This window comes from Lepus europaeus, chromosome 20, assembly GCF_033115175.1.
Source record: "Lepus europaeus isolate LE1 chromosome 20, mLepTim1.pri, whole genome shotgun sequence".
In the NCBI taxonomy this organism is placed as follows: Eukaryota; Metazoa; Chordata; class Mammalia; order Lagomorpha; family Leporidae; genus Lepus; species Lepus europaeus.
The window spans coordinates 1,078,796-1,102,963 of NC_084846.1; the positions used below are offsets into that span (position 1 = coordinate 1,078,796).

Sequence of the window (24,168 nt, forward strand, 5' to 3'; positions counted from 1 at the left end):
TCCATGGAGTTCAAAAACAAGTTTGCATCATAATAAACATAATATTTAATATCACTTTCCTATGAAATTTTTGAAGTATCTCCATATAGACCAGTTCAGTTGCTTCAGATAAATTCTGTTGTGTTGTACTATTATTTTTTGAATGGAAAGATAAACCATAACTTTTCAAAAAGAAACTTATTTATTTATTTGAAAATCAAAGTTAAAGAGAGAGAGAGAGAAAGGAGTTATAGACAGTGAGTGCAAGAGACAGAGAGAAATGTCTTCCATCCGTTGGTTCACTTCCCAAATGGCCGCAATGGCCAGAGCTGTGCTGATCTGAAGCCAGGAGCCAGGGGATTCTTCCTGGTCTCCCATGTGGGTGCAAAGGCCCAAAGACTTGGGCCATCTTCTACTGCTTTCCCAGGCCACAGCAGAGAACTGGATTGGAACAGGAGCAGCCAGGACTAGAACCGGTGCCCATTCAAGATGCCGGCACTGCAAGTGGAGGATTAGCCTACTGGGCCAGGGCGCCGGCCCCAATATAAATAAATCTTAAGACAACAACAAAACAACGAAAGGTGTCCCAGGCTGACCTGTCTTGTATTTTCCCTTGTCCGAGTCCTATAATCAACCATTCCTCCAAGAAGTGCTGGTTCCAGACTGACATTCAGAAACCAAGACGTGGGAGCTAAGTGTGGATTCACTGATCTTGGCTTTCTCATCACAATACATATGCATGCGGCCGGTGCTGTGGCTCAACAGGCTAATCCTCCACCTGCGGCGCCAGCACACTGGGCTCTAGTCCTGGTCGGGGTGCCGGATTCTGTCCTGGTTGCCCCTCTTCCAGGCCAGCTCTCTGCTGTGGCCAGGGAGTGCACTGGAGGATGGCCCAAGTCCTTGGGCCCTGCACCCGCATGGGAGACCCGGAAGAAGCTCCCGGCTCCTGGCTTCGGATCAGCACAGCACTGGCCATTGTGGCCAATTAGGGAGTAAACCGGTGGATGGAAGACCTCTCTCTCTCTCTGTAAATCTTTCAAATAATTTTTTTTTTTAAAGTAAAACTGATGAGCAAAAAAAAAAAAAAAAAAAATTAAGTATTCACAGAGCACCTCAAGGAAACCACACAATGGAAGAGGAGACAGTTCTCTGTAGAGAAGTCTTCTAGAAATAAATGAAGAAGGGATGGAGTTTGAATATCACCACTTAGTAGCCCCTAATGGATGATGACTCCAAGAGACACTTAGTAGCTGCTTACAGTGCAAGATGCAGGTCCATGTTAATTGTCCTTCAAGTACATGGGGACACTATTTATGAAGTGCCTGTCCCCAGTCTAATCACGCCCCAGACCCAGCTATCAATCTACAGGGAGGGCGAGGCATGAAGAAGCTAGTTAAACGGTGCGATAGGCCCACAGAGAAGGCAAGCAGATTAATGGTTGCCAGGGCTGGGGCAGGGCCAAACGGAGAGTAATTGCTTAATGGGTAATAGATTTCTTTTCAGGGTGGTGGAAAAGTTCCGGAATTATAATTCTCTTCCTTTTTCAAATAAATTTTAAAACAGGGTGGGGTGCTTCTGGCACAGTGGTTGGCACAGCTTGGAACGCTGGCATCCCACATCAGGGTGCCTGGGATGGAGCCCCAGCTCTGCTTCTGATTCCTACTTGCTGTTACTGCACACCCAGGGAGGCAGCAGTGGTGGCTCAAGTAGTTGGGTCCCTGCCACCCACTTGCAAGACCCAGGTTGGTTCTGGGCTCCTGATTTCAGCCTGGCTTAGCCCTGGCTATTGTGTGTATCTGGAGGGTAAACCAAAGAACAGAAAATCACATAAGCGCCAGTTCCAGTCCTGACTGCACCACTTCCAATCCAGCTCCCTGCTAATGTGTCTGGAAAAGCAGCAGAAGATGGCCCAAGTCCTTGGGCCACTGCCACCCATTTGGGAGACCTGGATGTAGTCAGAAGCTCCTACATGGCTGTTGTGGCCATTTGGGGAGTGAACCAGTTGATAGAAGCTCTCTCCCCTCTTTCTTTAGCGCTCTGCCTTTCAAATAAAACGAATAAATGTTCCAAAAACAAAGGAAATTCTGACACCTGCTACAACATGGACAGCCCCCGAGGACATTATGCTGAAAGAAGCCAGATACGAAAGGACAATATTATGTGACTTAGGGAGGGTGTGGTGGGGCAGCAGGTGAAACTGCCAGTGACGCCAGCAGCTCATAGGGACGCTGCTCCACTTCCGATCCAGCTCCCTGCTAATGCAGCTGGGAAAGCAGCAGATGGCCTGAGTGCTTGGGACCCTGCCGCCCAGGTGAGAAACCCGGATGGAGTTCCTGGCTTCCGTCTAGCCTAGCCCCTCTTGTTGTGGCCTTTTGGAGAGTGAGCTAGAACATGGAAGATCTCTGTGTGTCTCCCTCTCTGTACACTCTGCCTCTCAAATAAATCTTTAAAAAAAACAAAAACAAAACTGTATGATTCCACGCCCCAGAGTCAGAGAGACAGGAAGTGGAATGGGGGGGTGGGGGAGGGTGAGTGAGTTTCATGAGGACAGAGTTTCAGTTTGGGAAGATGAGAAATTTCTGGAGATGGATGGTGACAATGGTGGCACATCACTGTGCATGTGCCTGTCTTTTATAGACTTAAAAACAGGCCTGGGCAGAGCTTGATGTGTTTATGAAGCCACTGGAGCTAGAGTAATGAAAACAGCATCCCTGGCCTGGAAGTCCTAAGGCGACAGGGAGCACACCCATGCCTGCCCAAGGCCTGGCACACAGGGACAGCGCCTGAGATTTCAGCTGACCACAGCACTGTGTGAGGGACCTAGGAGTCCTCACTGCCTCTCCTGGCTTCCCCCAAGGCTCTGTCCACCACAGGTCCAGCCCTGCCCAAACCTGGAGGAGTCAGCACCCCAGGACCCACCTGCTGGTGCTCACCACACCCCCTTACCCTCCCACCCACAGCCCCAGCTAGGCCATGAGCACACACACGAGTGGCTCAGCTCGCCTTCTCTGGTGGTTCCTGGCTCTTTCCACAGGAAATGTCTGGGATTGCCCGACCCTCCAGAGCCTGGATTCAAGAGGGACTGGCCTGCAAGGTACCCAGGGCATGAGTGGCCTCTTTGGTAGCTGGCTGGAGCTTCTGGGACGGCTGCTGTGCTCAGCAGAGTGGACACACACCGTCAGGAGGCCACTGCAGTGGTGGGGAGAGGTGGCTGGTGGAAGGCCACGTCTGTTCAACCGGCCAGCCCTGCCCACGGGAACCAGGGAGAAACTGGATTCCGGGAGGAGGCACAGGACGCCAGCACTTTGCCTGGATCACCAGTGCTCCCCGTGGGCCCTCAAGTGTTGGTGCGGGCTCAGTCGGCCTGGGGCTGGCTTCGCCCACATCAGCCCGGCGGGCCCTCGCTGCACAGCCTCCACTCTCCCATCCCCGCCAGGGGGCGCCCGCGGGGCAGCTCAGGGGACCCATAGCCGCCCTGGGCCTTGTCTGGCTGGGCGTGCGTTGTGGCCCGGGGGCGCGCACCGCGCAGCGAGGGGCCTTGGCTCGGGGCCGCCGCCTGGCGCCTGGCGAGAGAAAGAAGACAGAGGCCAGCCGCAGGTTTCTGTACAGGAAGTCGGCGTATACATTTTTAGTAACGGGCAACAGTGCAGGGGCCACAGGGCGAAGAAGAGATCGAGAGCTGGGGCCGGCGTAAATCTTACAAAGTGTATAAAGAATCTGTGTTTCTCTACAATAACAAAACCCAAAGGCTACAAGAGCGGTTGTATGTACAAAACACGGAGATATTGCTTCACTCAGACAGGCTCCTGACCGCACGGGGAGACGAGACAGGGGGGTGCGCGGCGTGCAGAGGGGCGGGCGGGACGGGGCGGGGTCTGCTCCCAGCTCCAACCTACAGGCGGGAGGGCGCGGGCGGTCGTGGAGCGGCGGGCAGGAGGCCGAGGGCCGGAGAGGGAGAGCCGGAGCATCGCCTGCCTGGCCCAGCCCGGGTTCTGGGTGAGGAGGAGGGACCTGCTGGGCCCACTGCCGGGCGGGGAGGGAGGCGATCGCTCCCCGGAGTCTGCCGCGGAAAAGCAGGAGAAGCCAGCTGGTCGGCCCCGTCCTCCTCGCCGCTGGCCGGCCCTGTCCTTCCTGCCGAGATGCCCGCGGGAGGGCGGGAGGAGCCGGTCACTGGGGGCCGGGAGAGGGGCCGGGCTGAGGACGAGGGCCGAGGACAGGGACGCCGGCGCGGCGCGGTCACAGGCTCTGGCAGCACTGCAGCTTGCTGGGCTTCTGTCCGTCGGTGGTGGGCGGCACGCTGATGTCCACCACGTTGTTGCCGGGGGACTCGTCGTGCGCAGCGCGGTCGGCGATCTGCTTCTGTGACACAATGCGGTAGATCTCTGCGGGGCAGGGGCAGGGCGGGCATCCGGCGTGAGCGTGCTGCGCCCCCTCCCCCGTGACCACCTCCCAGGCAGCATCCCTGAGGCTGTGTCCACACTCTCATCACACAGGGGGCGCCTGCCTGCTGGCGAGGCCCAAGGTGGGACCCACATCTGGCCACAGCCACTTGTTCTCTTCTCATCAGAGGCCCCCTCTCCCCTCCAAAAATAAACTGGACCAGGAAGCTCTGGACCTCCCACTCCCCCACGCAGGGCCCACCTATGGAGCTGGGTCAGGGGTCCCTGTGTCCCAGGCACCAGCAAGGCCGGATGTGGGCTGACCCCGGGGAGCAGCACATCTGTCCTTGTGTCCAGACTGACCGGCGAGTGTAACAAGCAGAAGGCCAGGGGCTGGTGGCCGCCCCCCCCCCCCCCCGGGCCCCGGTGCCCACCTGTGAGGATGTTCTTGAATGCTTCCTCTACGTTGGTGGAATCCAGGGCTGAGGTCTCGATGAAGGACAGGTTGTTCTTCTCTGGAACACAGAGAACAGGGCCCAGTGAGCAGGGGCTGTGTTTGGGACCCAGCTGGCTACTCACCACGCCCGGGGAGTGCGGCACCTGCAAAGGCGCGGGCCTCATCGGTGGGCACGGCCCGCAGGTGGCGCAGGTCGCTCTTGTTGCCGACCAGCATGATGACGATGTTGCTGTCGGCGTGGTCCCGCAGCTCCTTCAGCCAGCGCTCCACGTTCTCGTAGGTCAGGTGCTTGGCGATGTCGTACACCAGCAGAGCGCCCACTGCGCCGCGGTAGTACCTAGGGGGCAGGTGCCGGCTGTGAACCTCCCGGCTCCATGGGCAGCAGCAGCCTCACGGGAACCAGGGCAGGGCTGTGTGTCCTGAGGCCATCAGCGGAGGGACGGAGGGGGACAGGAGCTGTGGGCACAAAGGCCACCACTGGGCAGAAGTGACCACCCACTGTGCAGTACAAGTCTAGGTCACCCAGAGACAGGGAGGCCCAAGGACACACGACGGGCAGCAGCAGGGGGCTGGGAGGCGTCCGGGAAGAGGAGCCTGGGTGGCCCTGATGGCAGGGGGTCTCGAGGTAGCAAAGGAAGTGGGGTCCCAGAAGGTGTGGGACATGGCCTGGGCCACACAACAGCAGGGAGACGAGGAAGAGGAGGGCTGGGAAGGCGGAGCAGAGTGGAGGGGCTCGAGCCAGGGCCCGAGCTGCGCATGCGGCTCCCAGCGATCCCCCGGTGTGGCTGAGGCCCCACGGCTCCTGAGTCCCTCCACCCTCCACCCCCCTCTCCTGCCCTGCCCCTGCAGTCCCTCCACCCTCCACCCCCCTCTCCTGCCCTGCTCAGGCCCTCCACCCTCTACCCCCCCTCTCCTGCCCTGCTCCTGCAGGCCCTCCACCCCTACCCCCCTCTCCTGCCCTGCCCCTGCACAGGCCCTCCACCCTCTACCCCCCCTCTCCTGCAGTCCCTCCACCCTCTACCCCCCTCTCCTGCCCTGCTCCTGCAGGCCCTCCACCCCTACCCCCCTCTCCTGCCCTGCCCCTGCAGTCCCTCCACCCTCCACCCCCCTCTCCTGCCCTGCCCCTGCAGTCCCTCCACCCTCCACCCCCCTCTCCTGCCCTGCTCAGGCCCTCCACCCTCCACCCCCCTCTCCTGCCCTGCCCCTGCACAGGCCCTCCACCCCTACCCCCCTCTCCTGCCCTGCCCCTGCAGTCCCTTCACCCTCCACCCCCCCTCTCCTGCCCTGCTCCTGCAGTCCCTCCACCCTCCACCCCCCTCTCCTGCCCTGCCCCTGCAGTCCCTCCACCCTCTACCCCCTCTCCTGCCCTGCTCAGGCCCTCCACCCTCTACCCCACTCTCCTGCAGTCCCTCCACCCTCTACCCCCCTCTCCTGCCCTGCCCCTGCAGTCCCTCCACCCTCTACCCCCCTCTCCTGCCCTGCTCCTGCAGTCCCTCCACCCTCCACCCCCCTCTCCTGCACAGGCCCTCCACCCTCTACCTCCCTCTCCTGCAGTCCCTCCACCCTCCACCCCCCTCTCCTGCACAGGCCCTCCACCCTCTACCTCCCTCTCCTGCAGTCCCTCCACCCTCTACCCCCCCTCTCCTGCAGTCCCTCCACCCTCCACCCCCCTCTCCTGCCCTGCCCCTGCACAGGCCTCACGCCCTGACACCCACGCGGAGGTGATGGCGCGGTAGCGCTCCTGGCCGGCGGTGTCCCAGATCTGCGCCTTGATGGTCTTGCCGTCCACCTGGATGCTGCGGGTGGCGAACTCCACGCCAATGGTGCTCTTGCTCTCCAGGTTGAACTCGTTACGGGTGAAGCGCGACAGTAGGTTGCTCTTGCCCACGCCTGAGTCCCCGATGAGCACCACTGCGGGGGAGGAGGCAAGGTGAGGGCCTGTGAGTCCCAAGCGCCCCCGCAGCCACCCACAGACGCTGCACGCGGCTCCCTGCAAACGCGGCGCCAACGTCGCAAGGAGTTCGGGCTGCGCAGTCACTGGTCCTCAGAGCAGCACTGTGCCAGCTGGGGTGTGGGGACATCCCAGGCATGCCCCCCCGAACCCCACCCAGGCACTAGGGAACAACTCAAGAGACCTCTGGAGCTGGGTGACCTTGGGCAAGTGACTGCACCTCTCTGGGCTGCCTTCTCCGCACGTGGGACAGAGGCCCTCTCGGGAGGGGGAAGTGAGAGCACGCGTGGCTGGGGCCAAAGGGCCCCGAGTAAGCAGCTGTCTTTAGTACTGGTGGCCCGGTTTGGGGTGCAGGAAGGTCAGTGCTCCTCCAGATGAGGGTTTCTGTCTGGTGTTTCCAGGGCCATCTTCTCTCAGTGCTGCAGGCACCGACTGTTCCATGTGGAAGGGAAACGTGTAGCACAGGACAGAGCCCCTGGCCACCCCCGCCCTCCTGTGTCACAGCCGGGTTGCAGAGGGAGGGGCCATGCGGCTGTGAGCATGCGTGAACCCAGAGTTCATAGACAAGTGTGCACAGCCTCCCCAGCTGCTGCCCCGGGCTGGCCAGCCCAGCCCACACCTGGCCCTGGGCCAGCGCAGGTGGAAGATGCTCCCCAGGGCATTGCACCTGACCCCAGGCGCCATGACGTGTGCAGCAGGGCCGCCCAAAGCAGCTGAGGGACACAGGGAGCAGAGCAGGCGTGGGCTGGCCGGGCTGGAAAGGAGGGACCAGGCCCAGGGCTCTCCGGGCTGCCCTCCCATGCTGGCATTTCTCCTTCCTGCTAAGAAAAGGTTCTCTCCTGACCCTACTTCCTGCCCCAGGCACCGCCCCATCCTCTCCCGTCCGGATTCCCAGGCAGCTTGAAAGTTCTGTCTTCGCTGTTTCTACCCCCTGTGCCCCTAGTTCTCCAGGACCACGGAATCCAGACCTCAGCGCCAGTCCAGGGCCAAGCCAGCCCCTGTGCCTGCAGCAGGCACCCAGCGGGCCTCCCCTCTCCTGCAAACATCAGGGAGCCTGCTCACCACCCCCCACCCCGCCTACCCCTTCTGATTAACAGCAGCTTGGTCCTTCCGGGCGCTCAGCCCCAAACCCTGGTGTGTCCTGACTCCCTTCTTCCTCTCACGGCCCAGGCCAGCCCCTCAGCACCTTTCAAACAGACACAGGGGAAGGGAGGGAGAGGAGTGCCTCTGGGGCTGCAATGCTTTGTTTTGGAGATGGGGGGAGGGGATCAGTTGGTGAACACTCATTGAGCTCCATACCTCTACGTGTACTTTTCTGCCTGAAGGCAGAAAACTTCTTTGATGGAAAGGGGGGTGTGTCCCCAGATTCCCAACACCCTGTCCAGGGCACCACCTGGGTTCCAGGGGTCCCCACAATTGCAGAGTTCATGGATCCACAACCAAAAGCCTGTTCTCCTTACAACCACCAGAGGGCACCTCTGAGCTCCCGAGTCAGCTTGGCTGTCTTCCGTGCTAGGGCTGGGCAGCTCCCAACTCTCCCAGGGTCAAACCCCAGGTCCAGTCTTGCCTCCTGCTGTATCTACAGGTGTTGGCACACAGATGTGCCCACAAATATCTGTGAAATGAACAAACACCTCACTGGCTGGCAAAGCCTCCCAGGCCTACCGCCTCTAGCTCCTAGTGTGCCCTGGACACCACCCTGAAGGCCACAGGTAAGAGAAGGGGCAGATCAGACTGCCCTCTGGCCTGGCTGCGTCAGGGCCAAAAATAATAAGAGCGAGAACAAAAAGAGCATTTAATGAGGCTGTGATGGGGAAACTCCTGGTACCCATTTTACAGATGCAGAAGCCAAGACTCAGATGGGAAACAGCCAGGACGACGGCACACTGGGGGGGGGGGGGGGGGACAGCAGAGTAGGCTCAGTCTTCTCCCAACCACGCCCACCAAGTACGGACTTGTCCAAGGCCATCTGCCTGCGTCATCGGCTGTTAAGCACAGGGCTGAGGGGTCTTGGTTTTGCCTTGGGTCCGGTACTGAGGCCGGATTCCCCAGCCTCTCCAGCCCTCCAGCTCACACAAACGCCTGCTCCTCCGTCAGGATCCCTCAGACTCTCCCTCAGACCCCTGCCGGCCCGGCCCGGGAGACCTGTGACCCCAGGGTTGGTGTCCTCTCGTGACACCCTATGTGCCTCACACAGGACGACCGAGGTCAGAGGACGATGCAGAGGTGCAAACAGATGTGGCCCTGCAGCCTCCCAACCATGCTGCTGGGGCCAAGGACCGGCTCCCAGGCCACGCAGGGCAGGCGGGACCGGCCCTGGGGACCACCGCGCGTACCACCTTCATCTCCTCCCCAAGGGGTCACACGGCCCGGCTGGGACTGGGGCACTCCGCTCTCAGTTCTATCCTCGGAACAGAACAAGAAACTCAGGCCCTGCCGGGGACCCCCAGTGCCTTCACCCCCTTCCCAGTCTTGCCTCGGCTGCACAGCCCCAGTGGTCCCGCCCCGGCCTGGCCACCCATGTCCTCTCTATCTGGGGCAGGCTCGCTCCTGAATGCCTTGCAGGCCTCAGCTTTATGCAGTTCTCAGGGCTACCGCAGGGGCCAAGGTAAATTCACCGCACGGCTGGGAACACGTGGCCCACAGCACCCAAGCTCCCAGCCCAAGGTCACCTGGCAAGGCGGGCGGAGGTAGATGGGGTGCCTGACGCCCAAGGTGGCCAGCAGGGCAGTGGCCAGGCCGGCTCCACAAGCAGGCCGGGAGTGACAATGGCATTGTTGAGGGCACACAGCTCTGTTGTGTGGGGGAAAGAAAGGACCATTGAGGACACAGCCGCCAGCATCTCTACAGAAGTCAGTGGCTTTGCTGGCCAGGAGTGGTCCCTGGGGCCATGCCACTTGGCCTGCAGAGCAGGCAAGCCCAGTTGGCAAAAACAAAGAGCTGGCACCTTTTGGAGGCCTTGGGTGCTCGGGTCTGGCCTGTGACAGGGTGGCATCCCCGGAGCACAGACCCAGACACCCGGGTAGACCAAGTGGCTGTTTGGAAGGCAGCGCTCCCTTGCAGGCAGAGCCAAGAAGCTACCCCCAACATCCCAGTCCCCAGCGGTCTTTGAGGAGAGGGATCGGGAGCTGGGGCACAGGTGGAGCCCCCATGTCTGGGTCCCCAACAAGCAAGCAGAGCAGCGGGAGGGCCTGGAGCTGCTGCTTGCTCTGGGAGCTCTGGGGCTGGCCGCTTCCCTGCAAGGCTGGACACAACCCAGAGGACAGGGAGGGCCTGAGCCGCCGCAGCCAGCTTCCCACATGACCTGTGTCCTCCAGGGCTCATGGGCCCTGATTAGCCAGGGGCTCTGGGGAAGGGGAGAGGACCCCAGGAGGGCCTTGGTGGCCCATGGGGACACAGCCCAACGTCTATCAGAGAAATCTGGGGTATCCGGGAAAAGTCAGGACTGGCAGGATCAAATGGGAGGAGGAGAAATGGGAGGCTCTATAATTAGGTACAAATAAACAACCTTCCTCGTGGGGAGGGGCAGGCGGGTCGGGGAGGGAAACCAACAGCACCGGGATATGCTGGCCTTGGCCCTGAGGTCAGGGGAGCCAAGCAGAAAAACAAGGCGGTGGTGGGAGGGGGCAGCCAGTGGCCCCTCATCCACACCGGGGGCCCAGCCGGCGGCAGGGAGGCGACAGGAGGGGCAAGGGGGCTGGTTTGGCAACAAGGTGAGGGCAGGAGGATGGCTGTTCCCTCCAGCTCCTGAGGGACTCCCAGCAGGTGATAGGGCTGGAGAGCCTCGCGGTCACCAAGCCAGCCTTTGTCAATACATCTGGTGCAACTGTGTCTCAGAGAGCTGTGCAAGGCCACCCCGGCCTTGGCCAGGGCGTCTGGATGGGACCTGGACATTACCCAGGCACTTCGGCGGGCAAGCGATGCAGTGGCAGGGCTGCACCTGCCTCCAGGCCCGTCCTTCCTGCCTTCTCAGTCTGCTGGAGCCACAGAGCTCCCCTGAGTTACAGAGTGGAAAGGTGAGCGCGCCAGGAGACAAATGCCCAGAGCCCAGGACGCGCTGTGGAGGTGGCCGCGGAAGGCTGGTGTGGGAGACACTGACCTTTTGCTACCGGCACCACTTGAGAAGGTCAGCGGGGCACCTGCTCGACTCAAGGAAAGCAGGCCAACAGGGGAGGGCAGCGGGGCAGGCGCGCACCTGCCCTGTGCCAGCTCCTGCAGGAGTCGGAGCAGCGCTTCCAGGAAGCCGACAACGGGGACCGCTCCGGGAACCACGCGGCCGCACAGTCGCCCCTGACCCAGTAACTGCACTTCTGGGAACACACTTCAAGGAAATAACCCAGCAGGCCTCAGGCAAACACTTGGAGTCAGGTTATTTATAACAGAAAAGGATGAAAATAACAAGGGGGGCAGGTGACCACAGAAAGCGGGAGGTGGCAAGTGGGGGCCCTGGCAGTGCCACATCTGGGAGCAGCTGTCACCGGCCACAGCAGGACCAGAGTCTGGTCCACCTGTCCCTAGAAGGGCCTCAGATCCTGACTCTCCAAAACTCCCCCACAGCTCCCCCCTGCCTTTAGGGTTGAGGCCTTGGGGCTGACACTGACCCCCAGTGACAGCCCCAGCCCGTGGGGCCACATGACGACGCTGGCCTCTGCATGAGCTGGCCTCTGGAAGGCTTCTGCCACACACATATCCTCTGTCAACCCCCACATGCTGCATGATATCACAGGCACAGCGGTCAGCCAAGGCCGGCTCCAGGCACACAGCACACTCCCAGAGGTGGCTGGACTCCCCCAGAAAGGGGAAGAGGCACCGAGCAGTTAGCAGGGCGATGGTCAAGGGCAGCCACTGTCGGCCAAGGAGTCCGGCGTGGATAGCAGAAGACTTGGGCCTGGTCAAAGCCCAGCCCGCGACACTGAAACCCACCCCACTGAGAAATGAGGGAGTCTCCCCAGCTGGCGCCTGGCCCGCCTACACCCCACGTGATGCTCGTACCGCCCAGGGTCCCTTGGGCGGAGAAGCAGCAGGTTGGCCGCCGCTGGGCCATCAGCATAAGGCCCTGCGGTAGTTTGACAACACCAAATTCCAGACCCTGGCCGCAAGGCCCCCAAGACACCGTCCCTACGTGGCCAAGTCCACAGCTGGCCTGGGTTCAGTCCTGCTCCCACGTGACTCTCTGGGCTGAGTTTCCCTGTCTAAAAAAGAGAGGCTGGACAATAGTGACTTCAAAGGTTGCGGGGAGGATTTACATGAACACGCGCCTGTAAAGTGCTTGGAAAAGTGAAGGTACTCAGTGCAAGAAGGAGTTCTCCTAGCACAGGCATTCAGTTTAGGGGTTAAGATACTGGTATCCACAACCAGGTTACCCGGGTTTCACACCCAGCTCCGGCTCCTAACTCCAGCTTCCTGTTAAAGCAGACCCTGGGAGACAACGGCGATGACTCAACTGGGTTCCTGCTACCCATGGAAGAGACCGGTCGAGTTTTCGGGTCCCTGGCCCAGTGGTGACCACTGTAGGCATTTGGGGAGTGAAATAACAGGTGAGGGCTCTGTCTCTGTTTTCCACGTATTTTTAAAATTAAGCAAAAAAGAACTCTCTTAATTACTGCTGCACACACGGCTGCCTCTCAACCCAGCTCTGGATCCGCACCCCAATTCATGGCTTCCTCCCCACACCGCATCCCGGGTTCCGACTGTCGGGCCCTTCCCCTCCAGGCCCCGCCCCCAGATGCACTGCCTCCAATCAGAACTGGGCCCGTGATGGGTCCCGCCCCATCAAACCAGACCCTGCCCACTTCCTGGACACACCCACCATACCCTGGCCCCGCCTCCAACGGCTCCGCCCCCCCATCCCAACTCGCACTTTCAACCCAGCCGGGCCCGCCAAATCCCGGGGTGGCCCCGCCCCCTCCGGAGGCCCCGCCCCTAACGGCCTCTCCCACTGCTCCGGGCCCCACCCCCTCTGGGCCCAGGCCCCGCCTCAGCGCATCCTGGGCCCCCAGGCCTCTCGGGGACGCCCGCTCCGCACGGCTGCACATGCCGTCCCGCAACTGACGGATCCCCGGCTGCCCTGGCCCTGCCGGATGCCTGACCGGCCGAGTCCCAGGCCTCAGGCTCCGGCCTGGGCCCAGCGGGTCGGAGCGCGGCCTCGATTCGCGTGCCCACCGCCTCGCCGCCTCGCCCTCGCCCGTCTGCGCCCCACCGACCGCACCTTTGAATAGGTAGTCGTACTCGTCGTCCCGGGTCCCCATTGTCCTGGCGCTTCCGGCGGGATCGGCGACTCCGCAGCCCCACCACAAACACCCGACGGGGGCGGAGCCGGCGCCGCGCAGAGCGGCTGTAGGTTGGCCAATCGGCAGCGGGTGGAGTAGCGACCGGCACCCCGCTCAGCCAATGAGAGATGGAATCAGAGTCCAGGAGGTGGGCGCTGCCGGGGATACGCCCTCCTCGCCCTCGGTCTCCTGGAGAAAGGCGGAAGGAATGCGGACCTTTCTAAAGTGACTGCCGCGGCAGCCTATCAGAGGTTGGCTCAGGAAGGCGGGGCGGAAGACTGGAAGAATGAAACGGATTGACGGAGTGCGTAGCCAATGAGAGGCTGGATTCAGACTGCCCAACTACCAGAGGACCTGTCCGGGAAAGGAAATGGAGCTACGTCCAGGTGATGCTACGCTGCTTAGCGTACCGATGACGTCATAGATCAGTCTGCGCTGCTCTGGCCTTTCCTACCCTAGCCCGTGAATGACCGTTTCCGGTGACCTCTGCGCTGGGTCCCCCCTCTCGGATGCAGTTGCTTTCCGTACCAATCATCTTGCCCACCCCACCCCCGTGCCTCAGTTTCCTCTTCTGTAAACGGGGGGGAGAAAGCCGCCGTGTGAGAATAACTGGGTCATTTCCTTAAACACACGCTGACCCAAGTGTCCACCTTCTGCCGTATAAGGCTTTATTTAGCTAATATTTATAATTGCTTACTGGGGTGCCGGGCGCTCCCCAACATGAACCCGCCCCCCCCCTCCCCCTTAGCCTGTTTTACTCCCAGCCCATAGGATTTCTCGATGCCATTGTGTTTTTTGTTGATTTTTACGTTTCAGATCTGCATCATGCATTTTTTGAGGGCATACCTACATACATATATAGATAGATAGATGGTGAAGTGAGTACTAGTTAACATTTAACTACCCTTGACCTCTATAGTTAACTTCTTGTGCATGTGTGTGTGTGTGTGTGTGATAAGAGCCCCTGAGATCTCTCAGCAAACGTTACTGGGCACAGCACTATTATTAGCTATAAAGTATGGATTATCTTCTTGTCCCCCTCAACAGAACACGAGCCCTCTAAGGGCAGGCACCGGGTATTCCCCCATCACCCCAGCATCCTCTGTGCTGAGTAGATTCTGTTCAGCGGTGTGTGATGCAAGCATGGAACTCAGTGTGCTGGTGATTACAACAACTGCTGCCTCTCGGAGCCCAGCCCTGGCGTGTGCGTCAGGACTCCTTCCCGGCATCCACTCCCCAACCAAGCCAGAGATGGTGGGCCCCTTCCTCACCTCTTCCTACCTGTCACATCCCTCAGCTTGCCTGATTCCATCCCTCTAGGTTCTGATCGGTTCTCACCCTGTCCTGGGTGCCCACTGTCACCTGGACCAGTGCAGCTGTCTGCTCCCTGTCCCCTCCCCCACTCTGCCTTTACCCCTCACACTCTGTGTGAGGGAATGCCCCATTTAAAAAAACCTTTCAGGGAGTATGCGTTTGGCCAGAGGTTAATACACCTGCCTTCTGTATTGGGGTCCCTGGGGGCTATTTGATAGCTGCTTCGGGCTCCCGTGGGTGACAGAAGTAGTTGCATCCCTGCCACCCACGTGGGCCACTTGGATTGTGTTGCCAGCTCCTGGCTTTGGCCAGGCCTGGTATGGGCTGTTTCGGGCCTTTGGTTAGTGAACCAGCAGAGAGTGTTACCCACCCCAACCTGTGTGCCTGCTCCCTGGCAAACTCTAGGAAGCACACCAGAAGCACTTGTCACGCAGAGTAATTCATTCGCAGCAAATCAGGAGACGACGGGGAATCATTTCCAAAGCCGTGACTCCCAGGGCGGTGAAAACGGATATATATATATTTTTTAATTTTGAGGGGAATGAATATACAAGAGGGGAAGTGCTTGTCATCACCTGGAGGGGTGGGCGGAAGTGCTGGCAGGCCCAGTTCAGAGGTCACCGCTCCTCCTGGGGTGGAGATTTGCATGAAGCGCTGGGTGACCCTTCTGACCCATGTGCATGTGACCCTTTATTTGAAAGGCAGAGTTAGAGAGAGACAGGGGGACAGACAGCGAGGTCTTCCATCTCTGGTTCACTCTCCAAATGGCTGCAACAGCTAGAGCTGGGCTGATCCGAAGCCAGGAGCTTCTTCCGGGTCTCCCAGGGTGGTGCAGGGGCCCAAGCATTTGGGCCAACCTCTGCTGTTTTCCCAGGCACATTGGCAGGAAGCTGGATCGGAAGTGGAGTGGCCAGGACTGGAACTGGCGCCCATAAGGGATGCCAGTGTCACAGACGGTAGCTTCATCTTCTATACCACAGCAGCAGCCTCCATACATTCTTTTTACACAATATGAACATGAAAATTTTTGAAGACCTTCCCTTGACTAGCACACACAGCTATGAATAGTACATAATATTTGATAATGACCATAATGGCTATGTGATTGGTTTATGAGTTCGCTATACTACACTTTTTAAAGATTTATTTATTTGAAAGGCAGAGAGAGATCTTCCATCTGCTGGTTCACTCCCCAGATGGCTGGGCCAGGCCAGAGCCATGATCTCCATCCAGGTCTCCCACGTGGGTGACAGGGGCCCAGGGACTTGGGCCATCCTCCACTGCTTTCCCAGGTGCATTAGCAGGGAACTGGATGGGAAGTGAAGCAGCCAAGATACAAACCCATGCTCAAGTACGGATGCTGGTGTTGCTGGGCGGCGGCTTAACCCGCTGCGCCACAATGCTGGCCCCTCTCCTGTACTTTTTATCCTTATTTTACAGTGCACTCCTACTTGTAACAAGTTGCCTTTTGGCGCAGGTGTTTGGCACCGTGGTTAAGGCACTGTTTGGGATGCCTGCCCCCTCCTACACTGGAAAGTCTGGGTTTGCATCTGAGCTACTCTGCATCCCATTCAGCTTCCTAGTGATGCACACCCTGGGAGGCAGCAGGTGATGGCTCCAGTACCAGGGTCCCTGCCACCTACTGGGGAGACCCGGACGGAGTTCTGAGTACTTGTCTTTGGATTGGGCCCGCCCTGGCTGTTGTGGGCATTTGGAGAGTGAACCGGTAGATGAAATATCTCTCTCCATGTCTCTGTCTGTCTCTGTCTTCCAAATGAAATGAAAACAACGTTTACTGTAGAGCAGTCTGCCGCATTACACCAGCAAGTCCCTTGTATAGGTCATGTCCCCGTCCCTGAGACCACGCACGTCCTTCAGTGTCCTCGTAAAGCAATTTCCCAGCTAGAATCCTAAAGCACAGGTATTGTTTTACTTTCATCAACTTTAATTTTCCCGACCTATTTACAGCGAATGATTTGGTTTTGAAGATGTGGTGGAGCTATGACTATATATTTTTAATGTTTCTTTTTTTGGTTTTATTGGAAAGACAGAGATGGTTCATCGGCTGGTTCACTCCCTCAAATGCTTGCAACAGCCAAGTCCAAACACCAGGAGCCTGGAACTGACGTCCCAAGTGGTGTCTTAACCGCTGTGCGGAGTACCCGCCCTTATGACTACATTTAAAAAGGAAAAGCTGGGTCAGGAGGTCCTGATTACATCTGGGAATGAGCTGCTCACTTCACTGTCCAAGTGTCCCGGTGTGGATCATCAGTTACAGCCCCCAGGAGGGGCTATGGCATCCAGGTCAGTGAGGGCAAGGGTCTTTCTGCTCACTAGAATAGCCCGGGCATCTGATACAGGACTTGGTAGGCAGTAGCTACTCAATGAATACTGAATTTGAGGACTGGCACTGTGGCACAGGAGGTTAAGTCGACACATCTGGGAAAGCAGTGGAAAATGGCCCAAGTCCCTGGGGCCTTGCCACCCACATGGGAGACAGGGGTGGAGTTCCAGGCTGCTGGTTTCAGTCTGGCTCAGGCCCAGGCAGTGAACCAGCAGACAGAAGACTACCTCTCTCTGTCTGTTCCTCTGCCAGATACGTAAGTGTATCTTTTAAAAAGCGAAATCTTCAATTTCTATTGCCATAAGAAAGGTCACCTTAGGGGCCAGCACTGGGGTGTAGGATAAGCCTCTGCCTGCAGTGCTGGCTTTCCAGTATGGGTGTCGATTTCAGTCCTGGCTGCTCCTCTTCCAATCCAGGCCCCTGCTAAATGGCCTGGGAAAGCAGCAGAGGATGGCCCAAGTGCTTGGGCCCCTGCACCCGCGTGGGAGACTGGGAAGAAGCTTCTGGCTCCTGGTTGCAGATCAGCGCAGCTCTGGCCGATGTAGCCATTTGGCCATTCCTTGCAGATGGAAGCTCGCTCTTTCCCTCTCTCTTCCTCTCCTAGCCCTGCCTCTCAATAAATAAAGCTTTAGGGGAAAAAAAAAAAAAAAAAAAAAAGAGGAAATTCCAGAGTAGGAAATACGTAGATATGGAGCAAAAAATTTACCAAAAATCCTGCATTCATATTTACAGTCAGCTGTATGAAGGTACTTCCAGAAGTCTGTGGGGGATGGGCATTTGGTACAGTGGTTGACACCACTTGGGACACCTGCATGCCTGCATGTCGTGCCGGGGGGCCAATTCCCACCTCTGCTTCCTTTTATTTATTTATTTTTATTTGACAGGCAGTTAGACAGTGAGACAGAAAGGTCTTCCTTCCGTTTCCGTTGATTCACCCCCCAAATGGCCGCTATGGTCGGCGCTGTGCTGATCTGAAGCCAGGAGCCAGGTGCTTCTCCTGGTCTCCCATGCGGGTGCAGGGCCCAAGGACTTGGGCCATACTTCACCGCACTCTCGGGCCATAGCAGTCAGCTGGAAGAGAAGCAACTGGGACAGAATCTGGAGCCCCGACCAGGACTAGAACCCAGTGTGCTGGCGCCGCAGGCAGAGGATTAGCCAAGTGAGCCGCGGTGCCGGCCAACCCACCTCTGCTTCTTGCTACAGCAGATGCTGGGAGGCAGTAGGTGATGGCTCAAGTACTTGGGTCCCTGCCACCCACATGGGAGACCTGAACCCGCCTGGCCTCAGCCTGATTCAGCACTGGCTGTTGCAGGTATTTGGAGAGTGAACCAGAGAGTGCGTGCTCTGATCTCAAAAAGAAAAAAAAAGTAACTGAGATTCTTTTGCGTAAGTGTGGCTGAGAAGGTATTTTACAGTTTGTTTCTCTGTTAACCTGTTTGTGCTGTGACTGAAGCGTGTGAGGATTTTCTCATGATTTTGCAAAGGAAAACACACTGGGCGAGAGGATAAATAAAGCAAAGTGACATCAGTCGAGGGTGGCGGCTCAACCGGCCTTGTCCTCAGGAGACCTGGGGGCACGTTCTCCCCACCCCGGCACATGTTGACGTGGACTTTGTGCGCTTTTAAAAAACAAACCAAAGGCCAAAAAAAAGAAAAAAAAAAAAAAAAAAGGACAAAATGTTCCGAAGTTGCTTTTATTCCCAAGAATCCTGTGAACCCCGCCTGGACACCGCTGCGCCAGCTCGCACCACGGCAGCACCGTGAGGGCGCCCCGGTGCCCCGCACCAGTCAATGTGACTGAGTCCGCCGTCGAGGGCCAGCCTGGCCATCTCTGAGTGGTCCCTCTGCGTCCCCCACTCCTCGGGCGGGCGAGGAGGAGGTCTCTGAATGCCCCTGAGTCCCACGCTTCCACGGTCCGTGCATGGCCCTGGTTCTCCTCCAAGAGCAACCTGTGCAGCTCCCCACTCAGACGGGGAGCCGCTCTCAAGTCGCGGGCATCTGCTCTCTCCACCAGGCTCCAAATGGCTCCTGCGTGGAGCCCCTGCCTGGGCAGGGCGTGGCCGGCCACCTCCTGGGCCCGAGCCAAAGTCAGTGTCCACGAGGAGCCTGGGTGCAGGCCCCAGCGAGGAGGCTAGGAGGCCGCCTCGGCTCCCGCAGGCCGGATCAGCATGGTGGTGGCCTGCAGTGGGTAGTAGCGGCCCCGCCAGGTCTTCCAGAAGATGCCCTTCTTCCGCTGCTGCCGCTGCCGGGGAATGGAGTGGAAGTACTGGCCATTGAGGTTCGAGTGACTGCAGGTGCCGAACCACCAGCCACCTACAGGGCAAAGGCAGAGGAGAGGGGACAAGTCAGGACAGGGCTGGGGCCGGACCGAGCTTGGGACCCTACACTCTGGCAGTGACTGTGAGGTCTACGGGAGATGCAGCCGTGTTAGGGCCCCTGGGCACCCCCTTGCCCTGTCATCACAGTGACGCAGCTCCCGTGACCCGTGACCACGAGTCAGGGCTCCATGCCTGGCGCAGGGCACGTGGCTCCCACTTCTCCAACACAGGTGTCACCTCTGGGATCAATTTACACGAGCGAGCTGAGGCCGAACGAAACGGCCAATACTCCACTCACTACTTTTGACCCCTTCAAAAGGCACTTTTGCGGGTTCCACTTCACAGAGGCAGGGGTCTGTCTCGGTGGCCTTGCCACCATTCCACCATTCCTAACAGTCTTATGGCCTGGGTGCCATGGTTATACCCATTTTAAAGATGGGAAAATTGAGCCTAGAGGGGCCCAAAGGTACCCGGCAAGTAAGGAGAAGATAGGGGCAGGGAACAGGTTCAGTGTGGGGCTGAAGACAGGACACGGCAGCAGCGAGGGGCATGACAGGATTGGGGGGGGCAGGGCCTGCTCACCAGACAGGCTCTTGGCACAGTTAAGGTCCCCACGGAGGTCGTGGTCCTGGTCCCACGTGGAGAAGGGCAGGGAGAGGCCGCTGGACGTGACGGCGGTGGCACCCAGCTTGCTGGCCACAGGCGCCGTGAGCTGCAGGCTGTAGGCTGTGTCCTCCCCGCCCAGGTGGACAGGGAACTGCAGCGACTCGGCATTGCCATCCCAGTCCTGCAGGTGCACAGCCAGGCGGCTGCCGCGGTCCCCCACGATGCTGTGCACCTTCTCCAGCCCCAGCCAGAACTCGCCTACAGCAAGAGAAGCCACACGGTGAGGCAGGCCCCCACTCGGCTCCGCGGACGCCCTTCCTAGGGTACCCACAGCAAACACCCACCGTGGGGGTCCCCGAAGCCAGCCTTGTAAGCTTCCCAGGGCCGGTCAAAGTCCACGGAGCCATCTTGACGCCTCTGAATTACCGTCCAGCCTCCATCTGCCAGAGACCCACAGTTACTGGGGGGCCCTCCTCCCTGGGCACCTGACGACCCCATCTGGCTCCCAATTCCCAAGCCCAGGGAGCCCAACTTGCCCCCGTATTTGTCCCGGGGGACTTCAGGGGCTGGCCAGAAGGCAGGGCCCTGGAGCCAGATCCTCTTCGGGAGCCAACAGGAGGGAGGGAGGGAGGAGGCCAAGTCCCCGGCTAATCCGGGTTATCCCGCCCTGCAGTTCTCAACCCTGGGAGCCCGGGGAGGGAAACCAGCAGAGAAAGGGCCGCCTCCTACAGAATGTCAAGGGCGCCCAGGCTCAGTGCGTCCCACCTGAGGTCATCTTGCAGTTGACCAGGAACGGTGGGGACCCCTGAGGTTGGATCTGGAACAGCCCGCTCTGCCGCTCCCCTTCCTCGAACAGCTCCTGGCAGTCCCGGGGCAGCTCTGCAGACACACAAAGTGGGGGGTGAGGGGTCTTGAAGCAGCAGCTGGTCTCCTGGGGTCTCAGGGAGCTGGGCAGCAGGTAACAGGGGGATGAGGGAGAATCCTGATCCCCATGGTCCCCGCCCCCCTATCTATCTGCTTATACTCTGCATGGCACCCACCCGCCTCCCTCCCACCGGCTCCGGTCCACAGGTTTCCCATCCCTTGACCATAGGGACTTTGGGCATGCTGGTCCCTTTGCCAGACTCTATCCCCTGACTCCTGTCTTGGGGTCTCAGCTTCTGGAAGGACCCCTTCCCCCAGACCAGGCCAGATCTCCCAAAACGGGCATAGAAGTCTTCCTGCCCCACCCCCACCCCGGCTGTGAGCTGAGCCTAGCTCACACCATGTATCCAACAAAAACCTGATGGAAGAATGATAGAGGGAGCTGAACAAGAGGGACCCCAGCTGGTGCAGTGCGGGATGCAGAACGCGGTTTGGGGATCCCAGCTCTCCAGAGAGATGGGGCAGGATTGGGGAGGGAGGGAGGAAGGGAGGAGAACCCTAGGGAAGGAGCTTAGTGCTGGGCAGGTCTGGAAGCCGCAAGAACCGCCCCCAGCCCAGCTGGGAAAGTAGGGGAAAGGTGACCAGGGGGAGGGGAAGGCCAAGACTCCCAGCATCCAAACCGCGGGAGTGTGGGCGGGCCCAGAGCCGCAGGGAGGACACCTTCCTGCCCCCTCCGGCGGCTCCCCTTTCCCCTACTTCCCTCCCATCCAATCAGGACAGGCACGTGGCCAAACCACCAATGTGGCCTTTATTAGTGACAGCTGTTTGTCTCTCCAGCTCTGAACTTTCACCTACTTGGCAGGGCTGAGCCCGCGAGTCTGGGAGTCCCAAAACTACACAAAACACCCCCATGACCTTCCACCGCACCTCCCCCAGCCCGGACCCAGAAAAACCCCTCACCACAGGGTGGTGGGAGGAGTCTGGGGGCGGGGACCCACAGGATCACCGGGCCAGCGGGCAGGCCGTAAGTGTGAAGGGGGATCCGACCTTTCACCCAGTTGGCTGTGAGCGGCCACAGATGCCCAGCAGGGTGACAAGGTGGTGGGAGGGGCAGAGGAAAACCGGGTGTGGGGCTGTGAACCCAGGGTGGGAACCGGGAGATTGCGCCAGATACACGCAACACACAGAGACAGCCCTGCGGTTTGGAATTAGGGGAAATTCGGAGGGTATTTCAAACAGGTTGTTGCGAATGGAAGCAAAATATAAAGTTTATTTTGGTGCAAACAGAAAGTTTTGAAAGGCACGGATCTGAGAGGACTTGGAAAAGCTCACTGAGAATGAACACCGGCGACAAAAGCAGGCAGGGCTTTCAGACCGTTCTGGCACCAAAATAAGCCCCGGGTTTGTCGAAACAGCCACATACACAAAGACCCAACCCTGGAGGACAGCGGCCATAGCTCACTCTCTGCCGGGGTGGTGGTGGTGGTGGTGGGGGGACAGGATGAGAACTCTGGGGACAGCAGAGGGAAGCGGCACCAGGAATGGCAGGAGTGAGTGTGTCTGGCCTGGGAGCTAGATCCCAGATCTACACCTCGAGAGATCACCGGGGAGGGGGACCTCAGAACCCCCTACCTGGCACGCGGCCAGAAGGTTCTAACCTGCAGGGCAGTGTTTCTGAGCAGCATCACTGCCTCCCGGCTCCCCTGCAGCTCCAATCTTTCTGGGTTTCTATTTCTCAACCCCTGCCCCAGCTAGTGGTCAGCAGAAGGGTGGGGGTCGCTCGGCTCACCCCAAGGCCTGACAAAGACCTGCCAAGGACAGGGACAGCACTGGCAAGAGGGTCAGCCACTCACTGTGCGGGCGGCTGGCATTCTGTGCAGGGTCGACAGGCTGGGCCATTTTGGGGAGCCTCTTCCTTCTGGCGGACTTGGCCAGCCCATTGTGTAGGTGCACGGGCGTCAGGAGACCAACCTGGGATAGGATGGGAGGGAAGGAGGTCAGGTCTGGGGGCTCAGGCTGACCCCGCGGTCCCGTGGCTCCCAGTCAGGACGCTTTTGACGTCCCTCCCCAACTGGGACAGCCCTCGGCCACCTGGCTCTGCAGATTCTGGATTCTCAGGTGCTGTTTCTCCAGGTGCCGCTGCTGCTGGGCCACCTTGTGGAATAACTGCTCGATCTTGCTGTTCTGAGCCTTGAGCTGTGTCTGGGGAGGGGTGGAGAATCCCGGTGAGAACCCAGCCTCCCCCCACTCCCCCGTCTCCAAACGACCCCACTCACCGCCCCTCCCCCCAGGCCAACCCTTCCACATCTCCATCCTTTGAGACTGGTGCAAATAAGCCCAAGGGCGTTGGGCTGTGTCTCCTCTTCCAGGCCGGCGGGGAGCCCGGAGGAGCGCGCAGAGGCAGCCCTGGGAGTACTTCACGTACCTGCAGGCTGCGGAGGATCTCAGGGGCTGCCTCGCCTCCGGGCAGCGGGCTCTCGGAGGCTTGCGGGGGCGCGGCGGTCCCTCCGGACCCCTGGCAGGCGGCTCCGCACGTGCCCAGGCGCCGCTCCAGGGCGCCCAGCTGCCCGCGGGTGCGCTCCACGTGTTCGCGCAGTCCGTGGCCGAGCTGCAGCAGCCCGTGCGCCAGCACGTTCATCTCGTCCCAGGACGCGAAGCGCGGCGACTCGGGCTGTGCAGGGCGGCCCTGAGCGCTCAGCAGCCCGGCGGTGGCGGCGCACAGCATCAGGGCTGCACCGGCTGTCGACGCACGGCGCATGTTCACCGTCGGCCTGGGCGCGGAGGACTCGCACCGGACGCGGGCTGCTGGAGATACGAGGGCTGGAGACTCGCTCGGGGTGCTGGAGCTCAAAGGTGGGAACAGATGGCAGCCGCAGGCCCGCTCGGCTCGGCGTGAGCCCGCGGCGACCAACGCCCCCTTTTATAAGCCCGATGCAGGGGTGGGAGGCGAGCCTCGGAGGCGGGGCGCGGGGAGTTCCGGGGGCGGGGCGTGCGGCCAGGGGTGGGGTCCAGTGCGCTGGCAGCCTAGTGGTAACTGGCGGAGTCGGGGTGCGCCCTGAGGGTGCAAAGCTCTGATTCTCCGCGCCGGACCCAGGCCAGCCTTTCTGCGCGCAACATTCGCAACGTGACTGGTTGCTCATGCTTCCCGTCTGGGCGGCGGCGCATTCCAAGCCCCCTCCCCACTCTATCCTCTCCCACCCCGGCCGCGCTCAGTAGGGGAAAGGGCACTCGCGTCAGCGGGTCCTGGGCGCATTCCTGACCCCTTCCCTAAGTGCCCAAGTCGGAAGCCGGGGAGGATCCTGGGCTGTGAGAAGGTTACAAAGGTCCCTCCCTGGTGTGCCGAGTTATGCGAGAGGGCGGCGGCGAGGGGCCTGTGACCTTCCTGCTTCCAGGCGGCCTCCTGCGCCATCTCCACTCCCAAGACCAGGCTGGAGGCCCCGGCCGCAGGGTGGGGGGGACTTCCCAGGGCTTCCTCCACCACCGGTCCTTGCCACGCCGCGGTTCGTCCTTGCGGTTGGCTCTGTGTGCATCCTAACGCCCTTCCTTCCCCCACACCACCCCTCCCCTACACACCATGAGCGCCTCCATAGTAGCAGGACCTGGGCACCTTTTGCTTAAATTCCAGTCCGAGGCCTCACCCCCCGCCCCATTGCCCACCCTCCACCACCAGTGTCCAAGGCTTTGGCT

The 24,168-nt window shown here is 59.8% G+C and overlaps 2 protein-coding genes across 2 annotated transcripts; both read right to left on the reverse strand.

Annotated features, from left to right (window-relative positions):
• Positions 1-3,582: 3,582 nt before the first annotated feature.
• On the reverse strand, positions 3,583-13,092 carry RAB11B (RAB11B, member RAS oncogene family). The gene is made up of 5 exons (XM_062179283.1): positions 12,975-13,092; positions 6,531-6,726; positions 4,959-5,152; positions 4,793-4,873; positions 3,583-4,361 (listed from the first exon to the last, which is right to left on the reverse strand). Exons 1-5 carry the CDS (start codon positions 13,012-13,014, stop codon positions 4,216-4,218), a joined length of 657 nt encoding a protein of 218 aa, XP_062035267.1. The 5' UTR covers positions 13,015-13,092; the 3' UTR covers positions 3,583-4,215.
• A 5,286-nt stretch (positions 13,093-18,378) lies between these two features.
• ANGPTL4 (angiopoietin like 4) lies at positions 18,379-23,384 on the reverse strand. Its single transcript, XM_062179280.1, has 7 exons — positions 22,907-23,384; positions 22,573-22,683; positions 22,335-22,452; positions 20,383-20,496; positions 19,962-20,057; positions 19,594-19,875; positions 18,379-19,006 (listed from the first exon to the last, which is right to left on the reverse strand). The coding sequence occupies exons 1-7, from the start codon at positions 23,237-23,239 to the stop codon at positions 18,825-18,827; spliced, it is 1,236 nt and encodes a 411-aa protein (XP_062035264.1). The 5' UTR covers positions 23,240-23,384; the 3' UTR covers positions 18,379-18,824.
• Positions 23,385-24,168: the final 784 nt, after the last annotated feature.